The 17,886-nt window shown below is 40.3% G+C and overlaps 1 protein-coding gene across 1 annotated transcript; it reads left to right on the top strand.

Moving 5' to 3' along the window:
- Positions 1-1,152: 1,152 nt before the first annotated feature.
- LOC114663646 (protein brawnin) lies at positions 1,153-17,303 on the top strand. The gene is made up of 3 exons (XM_028817540.2): positions 1,153-1,253; positions 13,308-13,458; positions 17,165-17,303. The coding sequence occupies exons 2-3, from the start codon at positions 13,351-13,353 to the stop codon at positions 17,258-17,260; spliced, it is 204 nt and encodes a 67-aa protein (XP_028673373.1). The 5' UTR covers positions 1,153-1,253; positions 13,308-13,350; the 3' UTR covers positions 17,261-17,303.
- The last annotated feature ends 583 nt before the right edge of the window (positions 17,304-17,886 follow it).

Genomic DNA, 17,886 nt, shown 5'->3' with positions numbered 1-17,886 from the left:
GATTCTTTTAATTTGTATCATAAATTAGTATATTGTGAGCACCACACAGTCATCTTACGTACACTTAGTGATTACATCACATGTAACATAGCTGGAATGGCCAAAAACAGGCATCCCCATCCACAAACAAAATAACATCAGTAAAGAAAACCTTACCAAAATAATGTTAAAAAAGGACAATACATAGGGATAAAAATTAATAAACTCAGACTTTAAAGAATCAAGATACCATGTGGACAAAAGAAGAAATTGGACATGCCACACAAACAGGATTTGAACCCAGTACTGTATGTATTAGATTAACTGGTGAATCAGCATGGTGTGAGTTTGTGTAATTGTGCACAGTGTTGCTGTCTAGGGTCGATTCCTCTCTTGAGCGTGATGCCGATGTAATAACCAGCATTTTCAAATCTGATCATGCAATCCTGTGTTTAGGTTAACCTCGTTTAGAAATGTTTTTTTTTTTTCTGTTGTAAAACTACATTTAATTGGACCACAGAAACTTCCTTCCCATCTGCCTGTTGTACGGTTACTTTTTATTTAAGGTTCGAATTTAGAGGGACAGATGATCATTTGTTTAAAATGATAAAAGTAACAACATATACACATGCACTGCTTAATAACCTACCAAGTTGTTCTATCAAAAATAGTTAAGTAATTCATGATTCTCGAGGATTACAGTGAAGCAGAAATGTTTTAATATTCGTTTGTTATTGCCATGTACAAGGTTAACCCAGCCACAGGGGATGCACAAACCAGTGTGTTTCTTCGTGTCGGTCCCAAGCCCGGATAAATGGGATGCTGGGTATATTGGGAGAAGGATGCTAAGGATTGAGCTGCCAGGGAAGAGGGAAGAGGAAAAGAGTAAGGCTTAAGCGAAGGTTTATGGATGTGGTGAGAGAGGACTTGCAGGTGATGGGTGTAACAGAACAAGATGCAGAGGACAGAAAGGTATGGAAGAAGATGATCCGCTGTGGCAACCCCTAACGGGAGCAGCCGCAAGAAGAAGAAAATTGCCATGTAAAAGGCTGCAGAGAATACTGATTTTGTCAAAAATAAATATGTCCATGCTTCCTCTCCGTAAAAAGGATTCCATTTCTTAATGCGATCCAATTATTTTCCCCTCAACTTTTTTCTGCCTGCGGAAACAAATTCGCCGAATACAGTTTCCCGACGAGCCCTCTAAAAGCGCCGTACTTCCGTCCTTACCAGCATAAGGTCAGGTGTGAGAGAAGACGTCGGGTAGACGAAAGGTATGTTTCAGTTGCCTGATGGAAAAGCTCGACACAGACTTTTTGTTTTACATTTGGGTTTGTGAATGTTGCTTTATTAGATGTCACTCCTTATTAATATTATTATTGTAATGTCATTGCTACAGAGAAGCTGGACATATTTAGCTTAACTGTCAAGGTGTATAACTCAGTATATTCGAGTGTACAACATTTGAATCCAACGCAATAAAATGTGACGTTTTACATTCTCAATATTTTAATGTAGAGAAAGTTTCTTTTAAAATACAGTAAATGAATAGAAATCCTTGTCTACATTTTCGAGTCCACAACACTAAGTGTAGTGATGTTGACCATTCGAAGAAGTGGTTTATTTCTTAATGTTTCATGTAAACACGACGCCATCTGTTGGTTGCATTTGGAACTGACAGGAAATAACCCACTTGGTGATATCATAGACATACATAGATAGACGCCACATTCACTGTGTTGCCCAGTCGACACGATACGTCAGCGCATCAGCCATATTTCGAGTGGCAAAAGTGGCATTTAAACTAATACAGGTAGACGTGGCCGGGTTTTCTGATGGAAAAACCAATAATGTTTAAAACAGTATCGTTTACATACAACAGATTGTGGCGAATCGTTTAAATACAATTATTTATATCCATTTATACACTAATAATGTATTGAAAAGTCAAGCAAAATAACACCTTTTATTGGCTAACTAAAAAGATTACAATATGCAAGCTTTGGAGGCAACTCAGGCCCCTTCTTCAGGCAAGATCTGCCTGAAGAAGGGGCCTGAGTTGCCTCCAAAGCTTGCAGATTATGGCTAACTAAAAAGATTACAATATGCAAGCTTTCGAGGCAACTGCCAGTCTGGCAATATGGTGCAGCCTTAGTTTATGGAAGACAGACACAACTAAAGACCTGAGCATAAAATGGTGGTTGTCAATTTCAAACTGTGTTTTCCCAATGTTCTCCTTGAGGAAAAAACACATCATCTGAACCAATCTCAGCCTGATCAAACTAATTGATCAAAGATACACTGACAGCTTGTCCTAATGTCGACTGTAGGATAACACGCTCGGCAACTTTGACCACCTTGACTGTACCCTCGGAAGGAATCATCAAACCTCCTTTGTTTTTTAATGTGAGCAAGTGGTAGCTTTGATCATATGATGCCAGTACAGCATCTGTTACCAAACTAGCACGGCACACATCACAGGGCAGCTTTCTCAAAATCCCGTCTAAGGGCTACCTCCCACTGCTTCCTGAGGTGGATTTCTTTGGATAACCTTCAAAGTTTGAGAAATGTAAACAGCTAACAACAATCTACATAGTTAGTGACTAAATTCGTTTAGCCAAAACGTTGTTTGGAGGCTCACTTGAGCACATAAATGCATAGCTTTGCTAGCTTAGCCTGGCGTAGCTAAAATTAAGATTATAAAACGGTATTTTCTAATGGCAAACAAAACAATTGTTCAGCTTTACCTATGAAATGTAATCCCCCAGGATCTGGTTTGGAGCATACAATAGTTTGTACAATCCCAAGCAGCACATGCATGAGGCATCTTTATCCATTACTTCACTCCACAGCAGTGCCACTCGCAGTATGGTGGTGACGTTGATGTACGATGCTGCTGGTCATGCGGCGTCTAATAATTCTATGTCTATGGGTGATATGCCATCTCTTATCCGCGCCTGATTTATAAAGCTTGTATACCAACAAAAGGGGTCCATGAAATGTGTGTGCGCAGCCGTCTGGGTTTTGTAAAAGAAAACCAGACGATTTAACGTGTGACTGTTTACGGTAACTCTGATCATGCGTATGCAACAGTTCAGAGAAACAAGGAAATGTCAGAACTCTTAATTTAGTTGGGGAAATGCAGCCAAACGATTTAAATGACAACTTGCACTTAAAATAATTCATATCATCAATACGTTATTGGAATGTGCGCCAAAGTGACAAAAAAGTGATGAATATGATGTACAGACTTTTTAGTTCCCTTTTAAGAGAGTCAATGCAGCTTGTTTGCGTTGAATGACTTTTTACTTTCTCGTATAAGGAAAGTATTGTAATCGTCCAAAAATTCGACCTCGAGATTTTCATGAATCTCGACATTTTAGACCTCCCTGTGTCTGAAAAATACTTCTTCCCATCACCTGCATGTCCTCTCTCACCACATTCATAAACCTTCTCTTAGGCCTTCCTCTTTTCTCTTGCCTGGCAGCTCTATCCTTAGCATCCTTCTTCCAATATACTCAGCATCTCTCTTCTGCACATGTCCAAACCAACGCAATCTCGCCTCTCTGACGTTGTCTCCCAACCTCCAGCTCTGTCTCCTGCTTTCTGGCCAGTGCCACCTTCTCCAATCCATATAACATAGCTGGTCTCACTATCGTCCTGTAGACCTTCCCTTTCACTCTTGCTGATATCCGTCTGTCACAAATCACTCATGACACTCTTCTCCATCCACTCCACCCTGCCTGCACTCTCTGTTTCACTTCTCTTCCACAATCCCCATTACTCTGTACTGTTGATCCCAAGTATTTAAACTCATCCACCTTCGCTAACTCTACTCCTTACATCCTCACCATTCCACTGACCACTGACCTCCCTCTCATTTACACACATGTATTCTGTGTTGTTCTTACTGACCTTCATTCCTGTCCTCTCTAGACCACATCTCTACCTCTTCAGGGTCTCCTCAACCTCTTCTCTGCCACTCCCGACTTCCTTATACAATACCAGAACTCCTCTCGAGGCGCCCTGTCATATGCTTTCTCCAGGTCCACAAAGACACAATGCAACTCCTTCTGGCCTTCTCTATACTTCTCCATCAACACCCTCAGAGCAAACATTACAACTGTGGTGGTCTTTCTTGGCATGAAACCATACTGCTGCTCACTAATCATCACCTCACTTCTTAAACTAGCTTCCACTACTCTTTCTCATACCTTCATGCTGTGGCTCATCAATTTTATCCCTCTGTAGTTACCATAGTCCTGCACACTTATTCTTAAATATCGGCACCAGTACACTTCTTCTCCACTCCTCAGGCATCCTCTCACTTTCCAAGATGCCATTAAACAATCTGGTTAAAAACCCCACTGCCATCTCTCCTAAACACCTCCATGCTTCCACAGGTATGTCATCTGGACCAGCGGCTTTACCATTCATCATCCTCTTCATAGCTCTCCTTACTTCCTCCTTGCTAATCCGTTGCACTTCCTGATTCACTATCTCCACATCATCCAACTTCTTCTCTCTCTCATTCTCTACATTCGTAAGCCTTCATAAGCCTCTCAAAGTACTCTTTCTATCTGCGCAACACACTTTCCTCGCTTGTGAGTACATTTCCATCTTTATCCTTTATTACCCTAACCTGCTGTATATCTTTTCCAGCTTGGTCCCTCTATCTAGCCAATCGGTACAGGTCCTTTTCTCCCCCCTTAGTGTCCAACCTTTCATACAACTCATCATATGCCTTTTCTTTAGCCTTCGCCACCTCTCTCTTCACCTTGCGCCTTATCTCCTTGTACTCTTGTCTACTTTCTGCATCTCTATGACTATCCCACTTCTTCTTTGCCATCCTCTTCCTCTGTATACTCTCCTGTACTTCCCCATTCCACCACCAGGTTTCCTTTTCCTCCTTCCTCTGTCCAGATGTCACGCCAAGCACCCTTCTTGCTGTCACCCTTACTACTTCTGCTGTAGTTTCCCAACTGTCTGGTAATTCTTCACTACCACTCAGTGCCTGTCTCACCTTCTCCCTAAACTCAACCTTGCAGCCTTCCTTTTTCAACTTCCACAATTTGATACTTGGCTCTGCCCTCACTATCTTCCTCTTCTTGATCTCCAATGTCATCCTACAGACCACCATCCTATGCTGCTTAACTACACTTTCCCCTGCCACTACTTTGCAGTCTTCAATCTCCTTCAGATTGACTCTTCTGCATAGGATGTAATCTACCTGTGTGCATCTTCCTCCACTCTTGTACGTCACCCTATGTTCTTCCCTCTACTTAAAATACGTATTCACCACAGTCTTCTGCATAGGATGTAATCTACCTGTGTGCATCTTCCTCCACTCTTGTACATCACCCTATGTTCCTCCCTCTTCTTAAAATATGTATTCACCACAGCCATGTCCATCTTTTTGGCAAATTCTACTATCGTCTGACCTTCTTCATTCCTCTCCTTGACACCATAGCTACCCATCACCTCCTTGCCTCCTCTATTCCCTTCACCAACATGTCCATTGAAATCTGCTCCAATCACCACTTTCTGTCCCTTGGGTACAGTGTTCATCACTTCATCCAACTCACTCCAAAAATCTTCTTTCTCATCCATTGCACACCCAGCTTGCGGTGCATATGCACTAACAACATTCATCATCACACCTCCAATTTCCAGCTTAATCATTACTCTGTCTGACACGCATTTCACCTCCAGAACATTCTTGACATACTGTTCCTTCAGAATAACCTCTACTCCATTTCTCCTCCCATCCACACCATGATAGAACAATTTGAATCCACCTCCGATCCACCTGGCCTTACTCTCCTTCCATTTAGTCTCTTGCACACACAATATATCAACCTTCCTTTTCTCCATCATATCGGCTAACTCTTTCCCCTTACCAGTCATACTGCCAACATTCAAAGTTCCTACCCTCAGTTCCACTCTCTTTACCTTCCTCCTCTCCTCCTGCTTCCGGACACGTCTCCCCCCCTCTTCTTCTCCTTCTTCTTCTTCTTTGGCCAACTGTAGCCCAATTTCTGCCAGCATCCTGTTGACTAACAGTACTGGTGGTGGTTGTTGTTAACCCGGGGCTCGACTGATCCGGTATGGAAATTTGTATTGTCGTCCGCATGTTGATTTGGCAATATTTTACACCGGATGCCCTTCCTGACGTAACCCTCCCCATTTATCCGGGCTTGGGACTGGCACGAAGAAATTTGAGTACGCTTTCACTTAGGTCAACCAAATTTTTCATACAAGTATTAGGTACAAAACGTTGATTTCTGTCAACTTTTGAGTTATTTCTGCTAAACGCAAGTGGTTCTTTTTTTTATCTATGCAGCTGCGCAGTCCGATTTATTCAACTTTACTTTAATGACTGACTGAACTTTTATAATGATTGTTATATATATTATTAATTTGATTTGATTTGTTGATGATGGTTCTTTAATGCACATAATATATGTGGCCTTGGGGGATGCTAAATCTCATACCCACACTGTCACCTGTGGGGTCCCACAAGGATCAGTCCTTGGGCCGACTCTCTTTAATATCTATATGCTACCCCTGGGTCACATCATCTGCAAGTATGGAGTTTCATTCCATTGCTATGCTGATGATACGCAGCTCTATGTGAGACTGGATTCGACTTCTCTTACACCTCCATCAACTCTTTCCTCTTGCTTGGATGAGATTGAGGCCTGGATGTCCAAGAACTTCCTCAAGCTGAATAGCACCAAAACTGAAGCTCTTTTAATTGGCAACTACCCATCAACTTCGTTCCTCTGTAAATTGTATTTCCTTTTCTGACCGTACCATTACCCTCTCCCCTTCTGTTACAAATCTGGGTGTCAAGTTAGACTCCCATCTGTCATTTGATACACATGTCCATCACCTTTGTAAAATTGCATTCCTTCATCTCCGAAACATAGCCAAACTCCGTCCCTACCTCTCCCTCTGTGATGCTGAAAAGCTGGTTCAAGCCTTTGTCTCATCCAGACTGGACTATTGTAATGCACTCCTCATTGGGATACCCAACAAGAGCCTTCAAAAGCTACAACAAATTCAAAATAGTGCTGCTAGAATCCTCATGAGGGTGTGGAAATATGAACACATTTCACAAATCCTTCGGTCACTTCATTGGCTCCCTATCCATCTCCGTATCAAATACAAACTCTGTGTGTTCACTCACCAGTGCATCCATAGAAATGCTCCACAATATCTTAAAGAACTCCTTATACTACAATCCACTACAAGAAATCTCCGTTTTGCAAATGCCTACCGCCTTCACCCCCTGTGACCAAACTTCCTACAATGGGTGACCGATCCTTTGCAGCCGCTGCACCACGGCTCTGGAATGCCCTACCAGAGAGCCTAAGAACACAGCAGATTGTGGACTGTTTTAAAAAACTGCTAAAGACTTTTCTATTTAGGAAAGCTTATTAACAAGAATACTATAATTATTGTTGTTTTATCTCCTATTTTTATCTTGCTTTGCCTTTGTTTAAACTTTTTATGTTGCACTTTGAGATTTACTGCTAATGTAAAGTGCCCTATAAATAAAATGCATTATTATTATTATAATATAAAAAACATTGTCTTGCGGTTTACTCCTCAAATATCCATCCCCATATCTGAGTACATGAGAAAGTCTAGTGGAGACCACTCACAATTTTTTTTTTTTTCGTTTGTTTATATCTGCTACTTGTTACTTCTTAAGGAACTGGCAGACAGGTCAGGAATATCATGGCCAAACTGGTGAGGCCCGATGTTCAGTTTTCGTATGGTTTGGGTGCACATACATAAAACAATATTTTTTGCCAACACAAGGCTATTTGCAGCAGTTTCTGGTTCTCCTAATTTAAATGGAGCACTTTACAACATTCATATTGCAGTAAGGGGACCTAGTGAGGATATGCTAAATCATCTGTGAGGCCAAGATGAGATTGACAAACATCATAGCTTGTTTGAACCCATAATTAATTTATTTTGAGGTAAAGTATCTTTGGTAGACGTGATGGTACTGTACGTGGTAGCTGGCTGGCCTCTCAATTTTTCATATGGCCTATACTTTTCTTTGAAACAGAAATTGTGTCATTGCTTGTTCTAGGAGATAGTGGGTACCCTCTCAGGTGCTGGTGCCTTATGCCTTTCCTCAACGCCCACAACATAGGAGAGGCATTATGATGCCTTGCATGATCTTGCACTCTCAGTAGTGGAGCGCAGCCAGATACTCTTAAATGCAATTGGTGCGATCTCAGTGCGTGAGGAGGGAGACTGCTTTACCAGCCAGTGATGCTCTGTAGCATCATGTTTGTATATGTGTGAGGGTGATTAGCATAGTGGAGTTGTTACAGTGTGGTAACCAGGTGGAGTATGATGCAGATTCACATATGTACATTTACTAGATGATTGTGATTTAGAAAGTTAATAGAATGCATAGAAGTGTGTGTACATCAGGTTGTATAATTTGGATTTTCCTGTTTTTTTGGTGTTTGCATATTTTTGCCCAAAAATGAATATAAATATACAATATTATTTATATAAATTTTAAATGAAATCTCTGGCCTTTATACTTTGTTGGAATTATAAATAATGAAAACGTTTGCAAATCTGTTCTTTACTGAGTGGTGTATATTTATAACAATCTTACTACAATGAGAAGCCAAGCAGAATGACACTTTTTTATTAGCTAACTAAAAAGATAATATAATATGCAAGCTTTTGAGGCTGCTTTGGCCCCTTCTGCAGGCAAGATGAAACTGGAGTTCTCTGTGTTTCAAAGTCAAAGTGAACTTTATTGTCATCTCAAACATATACAAGTATACAGATAGACGAAATTGTGAAGCACAGGGTCCACAGTATAACAACATGACATGCAATAAATAAATTAAAAATAGAATTAAAATTTAAAAATTAAAAAAAAAAAATTTAAATTAAAACACAAAAGACAAGACATTGTGCAAAGATAGGACAAAGAAGTAGCAGCAATATTGATGTGTAAGATATGTAATATAATAAATAAATAATTTCTGTATTATCAAAATCTATTATTTATCAGTGTATGATAATAGTTGTTTAAGACATGTGTAAACAATGACAGGTCAGAATGTTTCACAGCAGAAGGATAACAAGAGTGTCATAATACTTAAAGGTCAGTATGAGATTTTCAGTTCTTCTCTACATGCACACTCGTCTTTGCAGGAAAGTGGCTCGCATGTATAAAAGTTCTGTTTTTAGAGGTGGTTGAGGCCGTGTGGAAGGTCCCAGGGGACAGCCTGGTGTTAAGGAGTCTAACAGCTTGGGGGTAAAAACTCTCCTGCATCCTGGAAAACTTTTAAGTGAATATATATGAGAAAAAAATATATAAGAAAAAAGTATTCTTGGCCGACAACATGTAACTGTTCTTTTTTCCTTTTGGATATATTTTTGAATCCAGTATTTGTAGCAAAACTTATATTAGCATCCATACAAATGAGTCTATTGTGCAAAAAAAAAAAAAACAGTCCAAGAAAAAATACTTAAACATATCAAAGTTCTTAACACTTGGTCTTTTTAAGTTGTCAGCAGGTGGCACGGTGGCTCAGTAGTAACTTTCATCAGCTTATTCCTGCTCTCTTACACCAAAGTGCTGATTGATTATTCTGAATTTGACTCACTTTGAATGTCTCTTCAGATAGACTTCCATATCAGACATATGTATGAATGTTTTAAAAAGGACTTGGACTGGTATGTCATTCATGGAATACCCTTTATAGCAAGGTTATTCACTCACAGTCCTGGAGGGCCATAGCTGCAGGTTTTTTTTTCTTTTTCTTCAACCAGTGCCCTTGGTGCTTTCTTTAATTCATGACAACTTTTAATTGCATTCTAGAACAGGGACCTCAATTATAGTCCCAGAGAGCAGCAGTGGCTGCAGATTTTCACTTCATCCAATTTCTTAATTAGAACCCATTCGTTTGCTACTAAAGCAATATGTTTTGGGGCTTAATATTAATTAACCTGTTATGATTCAGAACCTGTAATTGCTTTTAAACAGCTGCAGTTAGCTTTTTAAATAACTCTGTTAATAACTGGTGGCTGGTTAAGAAAACAGAAAATGCATAAAGTATTTGTTAAATAGAGTGAAAAAGGAAGTACTGTGAAGTGCAAGTCTATTCTGGTGCACAGAATTTATGGATAATATTGTCAGAAAAGGAAAAGGTACACTGTATTGCATAACATAGCTGTGCTGATTGTGAAATTTGAATTATAGCATCCTTAAACCCTAATCATCCATTTCAAAGACAGGGGGGTTGTCAGGAAGCAATCCTGAGCAGAGGACCACTCAGTGTATTATATAATAAATTGTTAATAAATGCAGAGATTAATTGTATGAAACATACATTAACATTTTGTCATAATGTATTTCCACTATATACTAAGAAGCAAGGTCATATTTTCAAAAATTTGTAAGTAAGATGTAATTCTAGGAGTTTACAAAATATTCTTACTTCGTATACTGGTATGTTTTTAAAGTAATAAAAAGACACTGTCACTCACCCAGTGGCATTTGTGATAAACCAGAAGACATTCAAAGCTTTATATCTAAAATATAGTTTTTAATTCTTTGTAAAAACTTATAAATAGCTTGTTTGATTTATATTTTATAGGTTTTTCTGATTGTGGTATAAGCTTACAGCAAGGTCCCAGACAACATGTAAATTAGGTCTGAGATAGCTAATTCTAAACATTTGCATAAAAAAAAGATTATCTTAATTTAAACTGACCTTTAATGCTGTCCTGTCCAGTATATCACAAAGTTATAGCCTTCAGCTTGCATGGGTCACTCTCATTCAGAGCAGGGGCTAGACTGTTTTGTGGCAGTTTAAGCAGTAGCCTGGCAGGTTCCATTCTCTAAAGCAAATCCATTGGCTGTTTTCAACTTTCCACCCTGGTGTGATAATGCTATAGCGGCCGATAGCCGTGTACTGCTAGGTGGTACGTCCTTGGATACATGTTTCATTTTATATACATGTTTTGCATCAGGCAAATTTACAAATTTTAATAAGCATGTTTCAAAATAATAGGCTGCAACAGCATCAGGCTGCCTTTATCTTGTGCCCACTGTGTACGGTACTATATAAGATAGCAATTGACTGAAAGCAGACAGCAAAAAAGTAGATTAGTTGCACTTAACTTGCAAATATTGTCCGAGATAAAATAGCTTTACTTTTGTACAAAACCAAATGCAAATATAGTAAGACGTATGTATTTTATGTAATGATTAGTAGTTTGTTTTTCCATATTGCAATGAACAAGTCCCCTCATCTTTTTTTATTTTAATTTATTTTTGCAAGCATTAAAATGTGATAATAAAATTAACTTGAACAGAATGATATAACTCAAAGTTGTCCATCTGTAGTTTTTGCTAGTTTAAGATCAAGATGTAAACCTACATATGAAAAAATATAATAAACCAGTAATGGCGCACTGCACGTTACACTTGACTTGAGCATTCATAGTTTTCCTACTCTTTCTCTGCATGTTTAGCTCTTCTTTTCTTCACCCTAGTGGCCCACTTCTTCTCTTCTTTCGTCTGCATCTTTTCATATTAAAATTGATTAAGTCAATATTTGTGTTGCAATTACTTAGTACGTTTTCTTTAATTTTTCACTTAAGCTGGCACTCAAATCTTCAATCTGCCTCAAGAATGATTAGCGAAGGTGGTGGGGAATGAGAACGGCGTCCATACGCATGTGCCGTACGGCCGCCCTGCTGTGCGGTGCCGAGAGTTGATTCTACAATAAAATAAAATAAAAATAAAAGCATAATAAAAATCATCACCCCGAAAGCGGATAGTAGACGTCACGTAGTATATGTGTACCAAATTTCAAGTCAATAGCTGAAACGGTTTGAGAGCTACAGGTGATTTAAAATCCTGGATAGACAAACGAACAGCCATGGTAGCGTATTATATAAGAAGATAGATATATAGATAGATAAAAACATATTATTGCCATATTCAACACTTGTAAACATATACTTAAACATTTCCTTATGCAGTAATGCTTTCTTTAATGATTCCTCTCTCTAAGAAGTTTCAATACTACAGACCTAACTTCTGAACAATGCTGCACGAGTAGAGTGATGTTGAGATAATGCATAATGTCACAACATACACTGCTTAAAATAAAGGTTCTTTACTGGTTTGTGTGGTTCCTCATAGAGTCATTTGTTGACAAAACACCATCCAGCTTTCAAATCCAACATCAGCCTTGAGCAGTTGAGACCCTAAGTGGAGGAGTGTGTGGTAATAGTTAAAGGACTTGCAGCAACTGAGGATGTTTACCGATTGCCATAAAGACTGGTAGTTGAGGGTAACAATAATGGACAACCATATGCTACACTAAAAATTTGGAATTGTTCCTAGGTGAGAATTTTTCTTTTCTGAAGTAATGCAGGACTTTTTCCCCATTGTACTATAGTAGCAGGTTTGGACTTCTTTAACTGATCAGAATAATACAACAAACATGTAGTGTGAGGCACTATATAATACCCATGTGATCTTTAACCTGTGGTGTTCCACCAAGTGTTAGCCCAAAAAGGAATTTCTGGTGATTGAATGACGATAGGTATGTGAAACTTTCAGCCCAGAATGATTTAAGACAGATCAGTAAGCTGTTTAGGCACCCATCTTACTTTACAGTACACCAAATCCTAATCCATTATGGCATATATAGATTCATAGCTGATATCCAAATGCAGTAGCAGACAACGATCAGTCTCTTATATCTAATGAAGGCATTCATCATGTCGATGTGGAATTGGGGTCCACATTAATTTGACCTTGGCTTCAACTAGACTTATGGCACAGTGCAGCGCTGTGGGTGTTTGAAATACCCATAAACCATCACAAAAGTGTTGTGTCAACTTCTGTCGGTTACCGTTGAATTTTCAAATTGCCTTTGCTGTTTGATTTTTCCCTCATATAGGTTTATGTATGTTCTATATCACTGTTCAGTGTAATCAGTTGTATTGTAAAATCTTCTGTTGAGTGATTGATTTCCTGTGGCATCACTATCACTAAAGTGTAGAGTACTTGGAAGTACTGTATGGATCTTTCCATACCCTTTTTGTGTCCTTTAACTCCTATTTTAATAGATCTATAATTTTATATGGTCATTTTTTTTTGTAGAGTATTGGAAAACATTCTATGTCATTAATCCTGTTTTGCTGTTGATTTATAAACATGTTAAGAATGAACACTGAAGTCTTCGGTTAAAAACACTTTATTTTGTTAAGTCAGAAACTTATTTTTGTGTAAATTGTGATATTTGTTTTCCCAGGGCAGCAAAGCTAGAAAGAACTGCAGATAATGAGAATCTAGAAATGCCTGCGGGGGTCTCCTGGCCTCGATACCTGAGTATGCTGGGATGTAGCCTGTTGGCAATGCTGGCTGGGTCAGAAACTGTACATAGATACTACAGACCAGACATGGTAAGACATGATATTTATTTGTGTGTGTGTGGCACATACATATACATAAATTAGTTTTATTGTGGGTTTTTTTTTTTTGTATATAGAGAGTAAAACCTCAATTATCAGTTGGGGGTCGGGACAGAGGCTGTGACGGGTAAGAAAAAAGACGGGTAACGGACAATTCCAACACCAAATGCTAGGGCTGGGTGGTATGACCAAAATTCTATATCACGGTATTTTTCAAAATTATACCAGTATTTTTTCCCCATGCATGAGTGGATGTTAACCACATTTTTCACTGCAATTACTGCAGTAGACTGGCTAAGAATAACCTATTCCACTGTCATGAGAATTATACATTGTACAAAAAACATTTTAATGCGCACACACGTATTAATACAGGTTTGCATGGTCCCATAAAGTGATAGTTTACAAGGGGGTGGCACTAATGAAGAGAAGGAATCACATTGCATGACAGTTGCAGTCAAAATATAGAACCTTTTTATTGAACAAATTTTGCAAACAACTTAAACTATAATTTTGACAACATATTTTTAACCATCCAAAGAGGTATTTAGACTTAGTAAAATATTCAGAGGTGCTTGTCAAAAGTTGTATTGCACTGAACATGTCTTAGAAAAAGAATAAAGAGTAAATAACTATACTTTCTGTTAATGTTATCAATCTCTGTTCACTGACACGTTAGCTATATGGATTGTAATGCCGTTGGTTATCTCGCTCCACCGCTTGCTTTTTTTGTCGTAGGCAGTACCTCTAACAAATGCGTCTACAAGTAACGTCTGACTCGAGTGTCCTCTCACTTTTTCAGTTATACCTGAGGATGTGGAGGGTGCCAATCTTAGTTCCATACATTGATGGTACTCCAAAGCACGTTTGTGGCTAAGGTGGTGCAGCAAATTGCTCGTGTTGCCGCCTCCGGCGACAACTTTAGCTCCAGAGCATTTGCAGTACATAGTTGTTTGGTCCACATCCGACCTTTTAAAACCAAAATCTCCAGACAGCAGACACGGCTCCTTTTTTCGGCAAAGTTCTTCTGTGTCATCATGATCAATTTTATCGTCTGCTACAGCTTCAGTTTCAGAATGTTCTCTGTCCATTTCACCGCTCAATACCTCCACTAACACATGTACTCAGTTGCATGCGTGTTTAGCGGTGTAGCAGTGAAAAAGGTCCCCCCATAAACATTTTCCTGGTGCGCCACATTCCGAACGTTGTTTAGGCTATTTAAACCGGTATTGCGGTATAAGAAAAATCCATATAATAACAAAAATAAAAAACTGTTTTCGGTATGAACTGGTTAACAGCGTTTTGCATAGCAGTTGTAGTACAGTAATCGGTAGGTGCTGGCATTTTTCTTGGCTCTGATGGTTAACAGAGGCTGATAAGTGACGTTTTACTGTACATATTTAGGCCTAAGCCAATTACCTGCAATTTTGTTCTATTTTTCTTTAGCATATTTAAGCTCTTGCAAAACTGCAGGGTCTAAAGTAGTGCCCAGTTTGTGAATTCTGACCACAGACTTGTTGTTGCTACTCTTAGGATCCAGCTTAGGTCCAGTAGGTTACCACCTACTAGGAAAATGAGCCTGGACTTGGCCAGACTCCAAGACCAGGCTGTTTCTAATGAGTTTACACGCAGTTTGTATGAGGAACTTTCAGATTTGGGTATGACTGCCGATCCTAATGTGATGTGGGAGACCTTCCGTGACAAGACCCTGAAGGTTGCCGAGGGTTGTGTTGGTGTTACCAGTGTTCCCAGAAGGCGGTGTTTCATCTCGCAGGGCACCCTGGATATCATCGAGAAGAGTTGCAGCGCACGGCTCAATGGCAACTCTGATCTGTACCAGGAACTGAGAAGGATGGCTGCGAGGGCTCTAAGGGCAGATAAAGAGGCGTTTGTTAGAGGAATCTGTGAGCAAGTGACACACCATCTGTGGTCTAGCAATCCACATCCTGCTCACAGAGGAATCAAAGCATTACGCACATCTAAATCAGTTCCTCGGAGAGTCGCAGTCAGGGCAGCTGATGGAGCGGTCCTTATGGGTGACACTGCAGTTGTGACCTGCAGGGCTGGCTATTTTGAGCAGTTGTTCAAAACTGATCCTCCAGCTAGGATGTTGGATTTCCATGGTTCTTGAGGCTGATCCTCTAATTAGCTGTGAACCACCCAATCTCAGTGAGATTGCACAGGTGGTGTACCAGCTGATGGGTTGGGGTTAGGGATCTGTGGTATCAGGGGTGAACTTCTCCAGGCTGGTGGTAAGGCTGTCCTCCTGACATTGCAAGCAATCTTTGCTGCCAGTTGGGAGACTGGCATCATCCCAACTGAGTGGAAAACGGGACTTGTCGTCCCTATCTGGAAAGGGAAGGGTGATCGCCTGGATTGCAGCAACTGCAGGGGGATAACACTGCTCTCGGTGCCAGGTAAGGTCCTTGCTAGGGTCGTCCTCAATAGGATCCGTGATCACTTGCTCACCTACCAGCGACCGGAACAGTCTGGTTTTACGCCTAAGAAGTCTACCATCGACTGCATCCTGGCACTGAGGGTTCTCATGGAGCGCAAATGCGAATATCGGCAGAGTTTCTTTGCAGCCTTTGTCGATTTTTGCAAAGCGTTTGACTCAGTTGCTCGAGCTGCCCTGTGGGACATCCTAAGGGTTCTCGCTATCCCCTCGAAGTTGCTGGATATCATGGCCGGCCTGTACACTGGTACTGTGAGTGCTGTGCAGAGTGGAGGCAGAACCTCTGCGTTTTTCCCAGTTGATTCTGGGGTTCGTCAGGGGTCTGTTCTGCTCCTACTCTGTTCAATGCTTGTATGGACTGGGTGTAGGGCAAGGCCGTGGGGTCCAGCGGTTGTAGGGCATCTGTTGGTGAAGAAAGATTCACGGATCATGACTTTGCTGACGATGCTGTGATCTTCATGGAGTTAATGGAGGCTCTGATCGGGGCACTCGAGAGACTGAGCGAGGAGTCTGAGTGTCTGGGCTTGTGAGTGTCCTGGATAAAAACCAAAATCCAGGCCTTTAATGACCTGTTGGGCACAGCCATCAGCAGTGTGTCTGTTTGTGGAAAGAGTGTTGACCTTGTTGAGAGGTTTACTTACCTTGGCAGTGACATTCATGTCTCTGGTGACTCTTCCTATGAAATCAGTAGATGAATTGGGAGAGCATGGGGGGTCTTGAGTTTGCTGGAAAGGGGTGTGTGGCGCTCCTGATATCTATACAAAAAGACGAATGTCCAAGTCTCCATGTACTGTCTCTCTTCGGAGAATCCTTGGGTACCATTGGTTTGACTTTGTGTCGAATGAGCGGTTGCTGATGGAGTCCCGGATGAGCCACATTACCTGCATTGTGAGGGAGTGTCAGTTACGGCACTACGGCCATGTGGCGCGTTTCCCCAAGGGAGATCCAGCTCGTAAGATCCTCATTGTTGGGGACACGAGTGGCTGGACCAGACCAAGGGGTCACCCACGTAGCACCTGGCTGCGGCAGATAGAGGGTCATTTCCGGAGGGTGGGACTGGACCACGTGTCTGCCTGGGGGGGGTTGCAAACCGGGATCCCGAGTTGTTTTGTCGTGTAGTGGGTGTGGCAACACACTGTACCAGTGCATGCTCCTCAACTTGACTTAACTTGATATTTGAGACCACAAACTCCATACATTTAATCTCTGACTAAAACAATTTTTGTTTTCTTCTTTTCTAAGAGTATTCCTGATGTTCCACCCAAGCCAGGTGAATTGAAAACTGAACTTCTTGGTTTAAAAAGACACAATTTGTCAAATGATTCATCCCATCCCTGATCTTGAATGGCTTTTTTTAAAATAAAAGATTATACAAAGTTCAGGGTGAGTCTTTTTTGCATTGTTTGTGAAGTAAGAAACCTTATCCATTCTGAAGATCTTAGATCTGTGACCACAAATTTGTTTCATTTACCAGTTAAGGTTATACAAATAATTTAAAGTCTGCAGTTCTTAGTTGTTGCTGTTGGTATTTTTTTTTTCTTTCAATTGCTGATAAGGTGTTTTTTTTTTTAAACCTGAAGTCACGTGGACTAAACTGGAGTTCAGTTGTAATTGCTTTCATGAAAAATGTATTCAATGACTACACACTTCAGAATTCATGGATTCTTTTCTCACTCCAAATCTACCACCAAATTAACCATGTATTTTGAGGCCGTTTTGCACAAGCTTACATATTGTTTTCAAAGCAGTTTACAATGCATTTAAAACTTAATTGATTCAGTTTGTTACATCAAATCAAAATATATGTATAATACTGCAAAGGGGGGGGGGGGGGGGGGGGGGGGGGGGGCTGGAATACAATGGGTAATTGGCTGACATGGAACCCTGCTGTGTTTGGTCCAAACGGTTGTGTTTCTGTCAGCTGATATCTTTACCATTCACATACAAAGTCCCATGTTTGAAAT

Source organism: Erpetoichthys calabaricus, chromosome 1 (assembly GCF_900747795.2).
Source record: "Erpetoichthys calabaricus chromosome 1, fErpCal1.3, whole genome shotgun sequence".
NCBI classification, from domain to species: Eukaryota; Metazoa; Chordata; class Cladistia; order Polypteriformes; family Polypteridae; genus Erpetoichthys; species Erpetoichthys calabaricus.
This window is presented reverse-complemented; position numbering and strand designations above follow the sequence as displayed.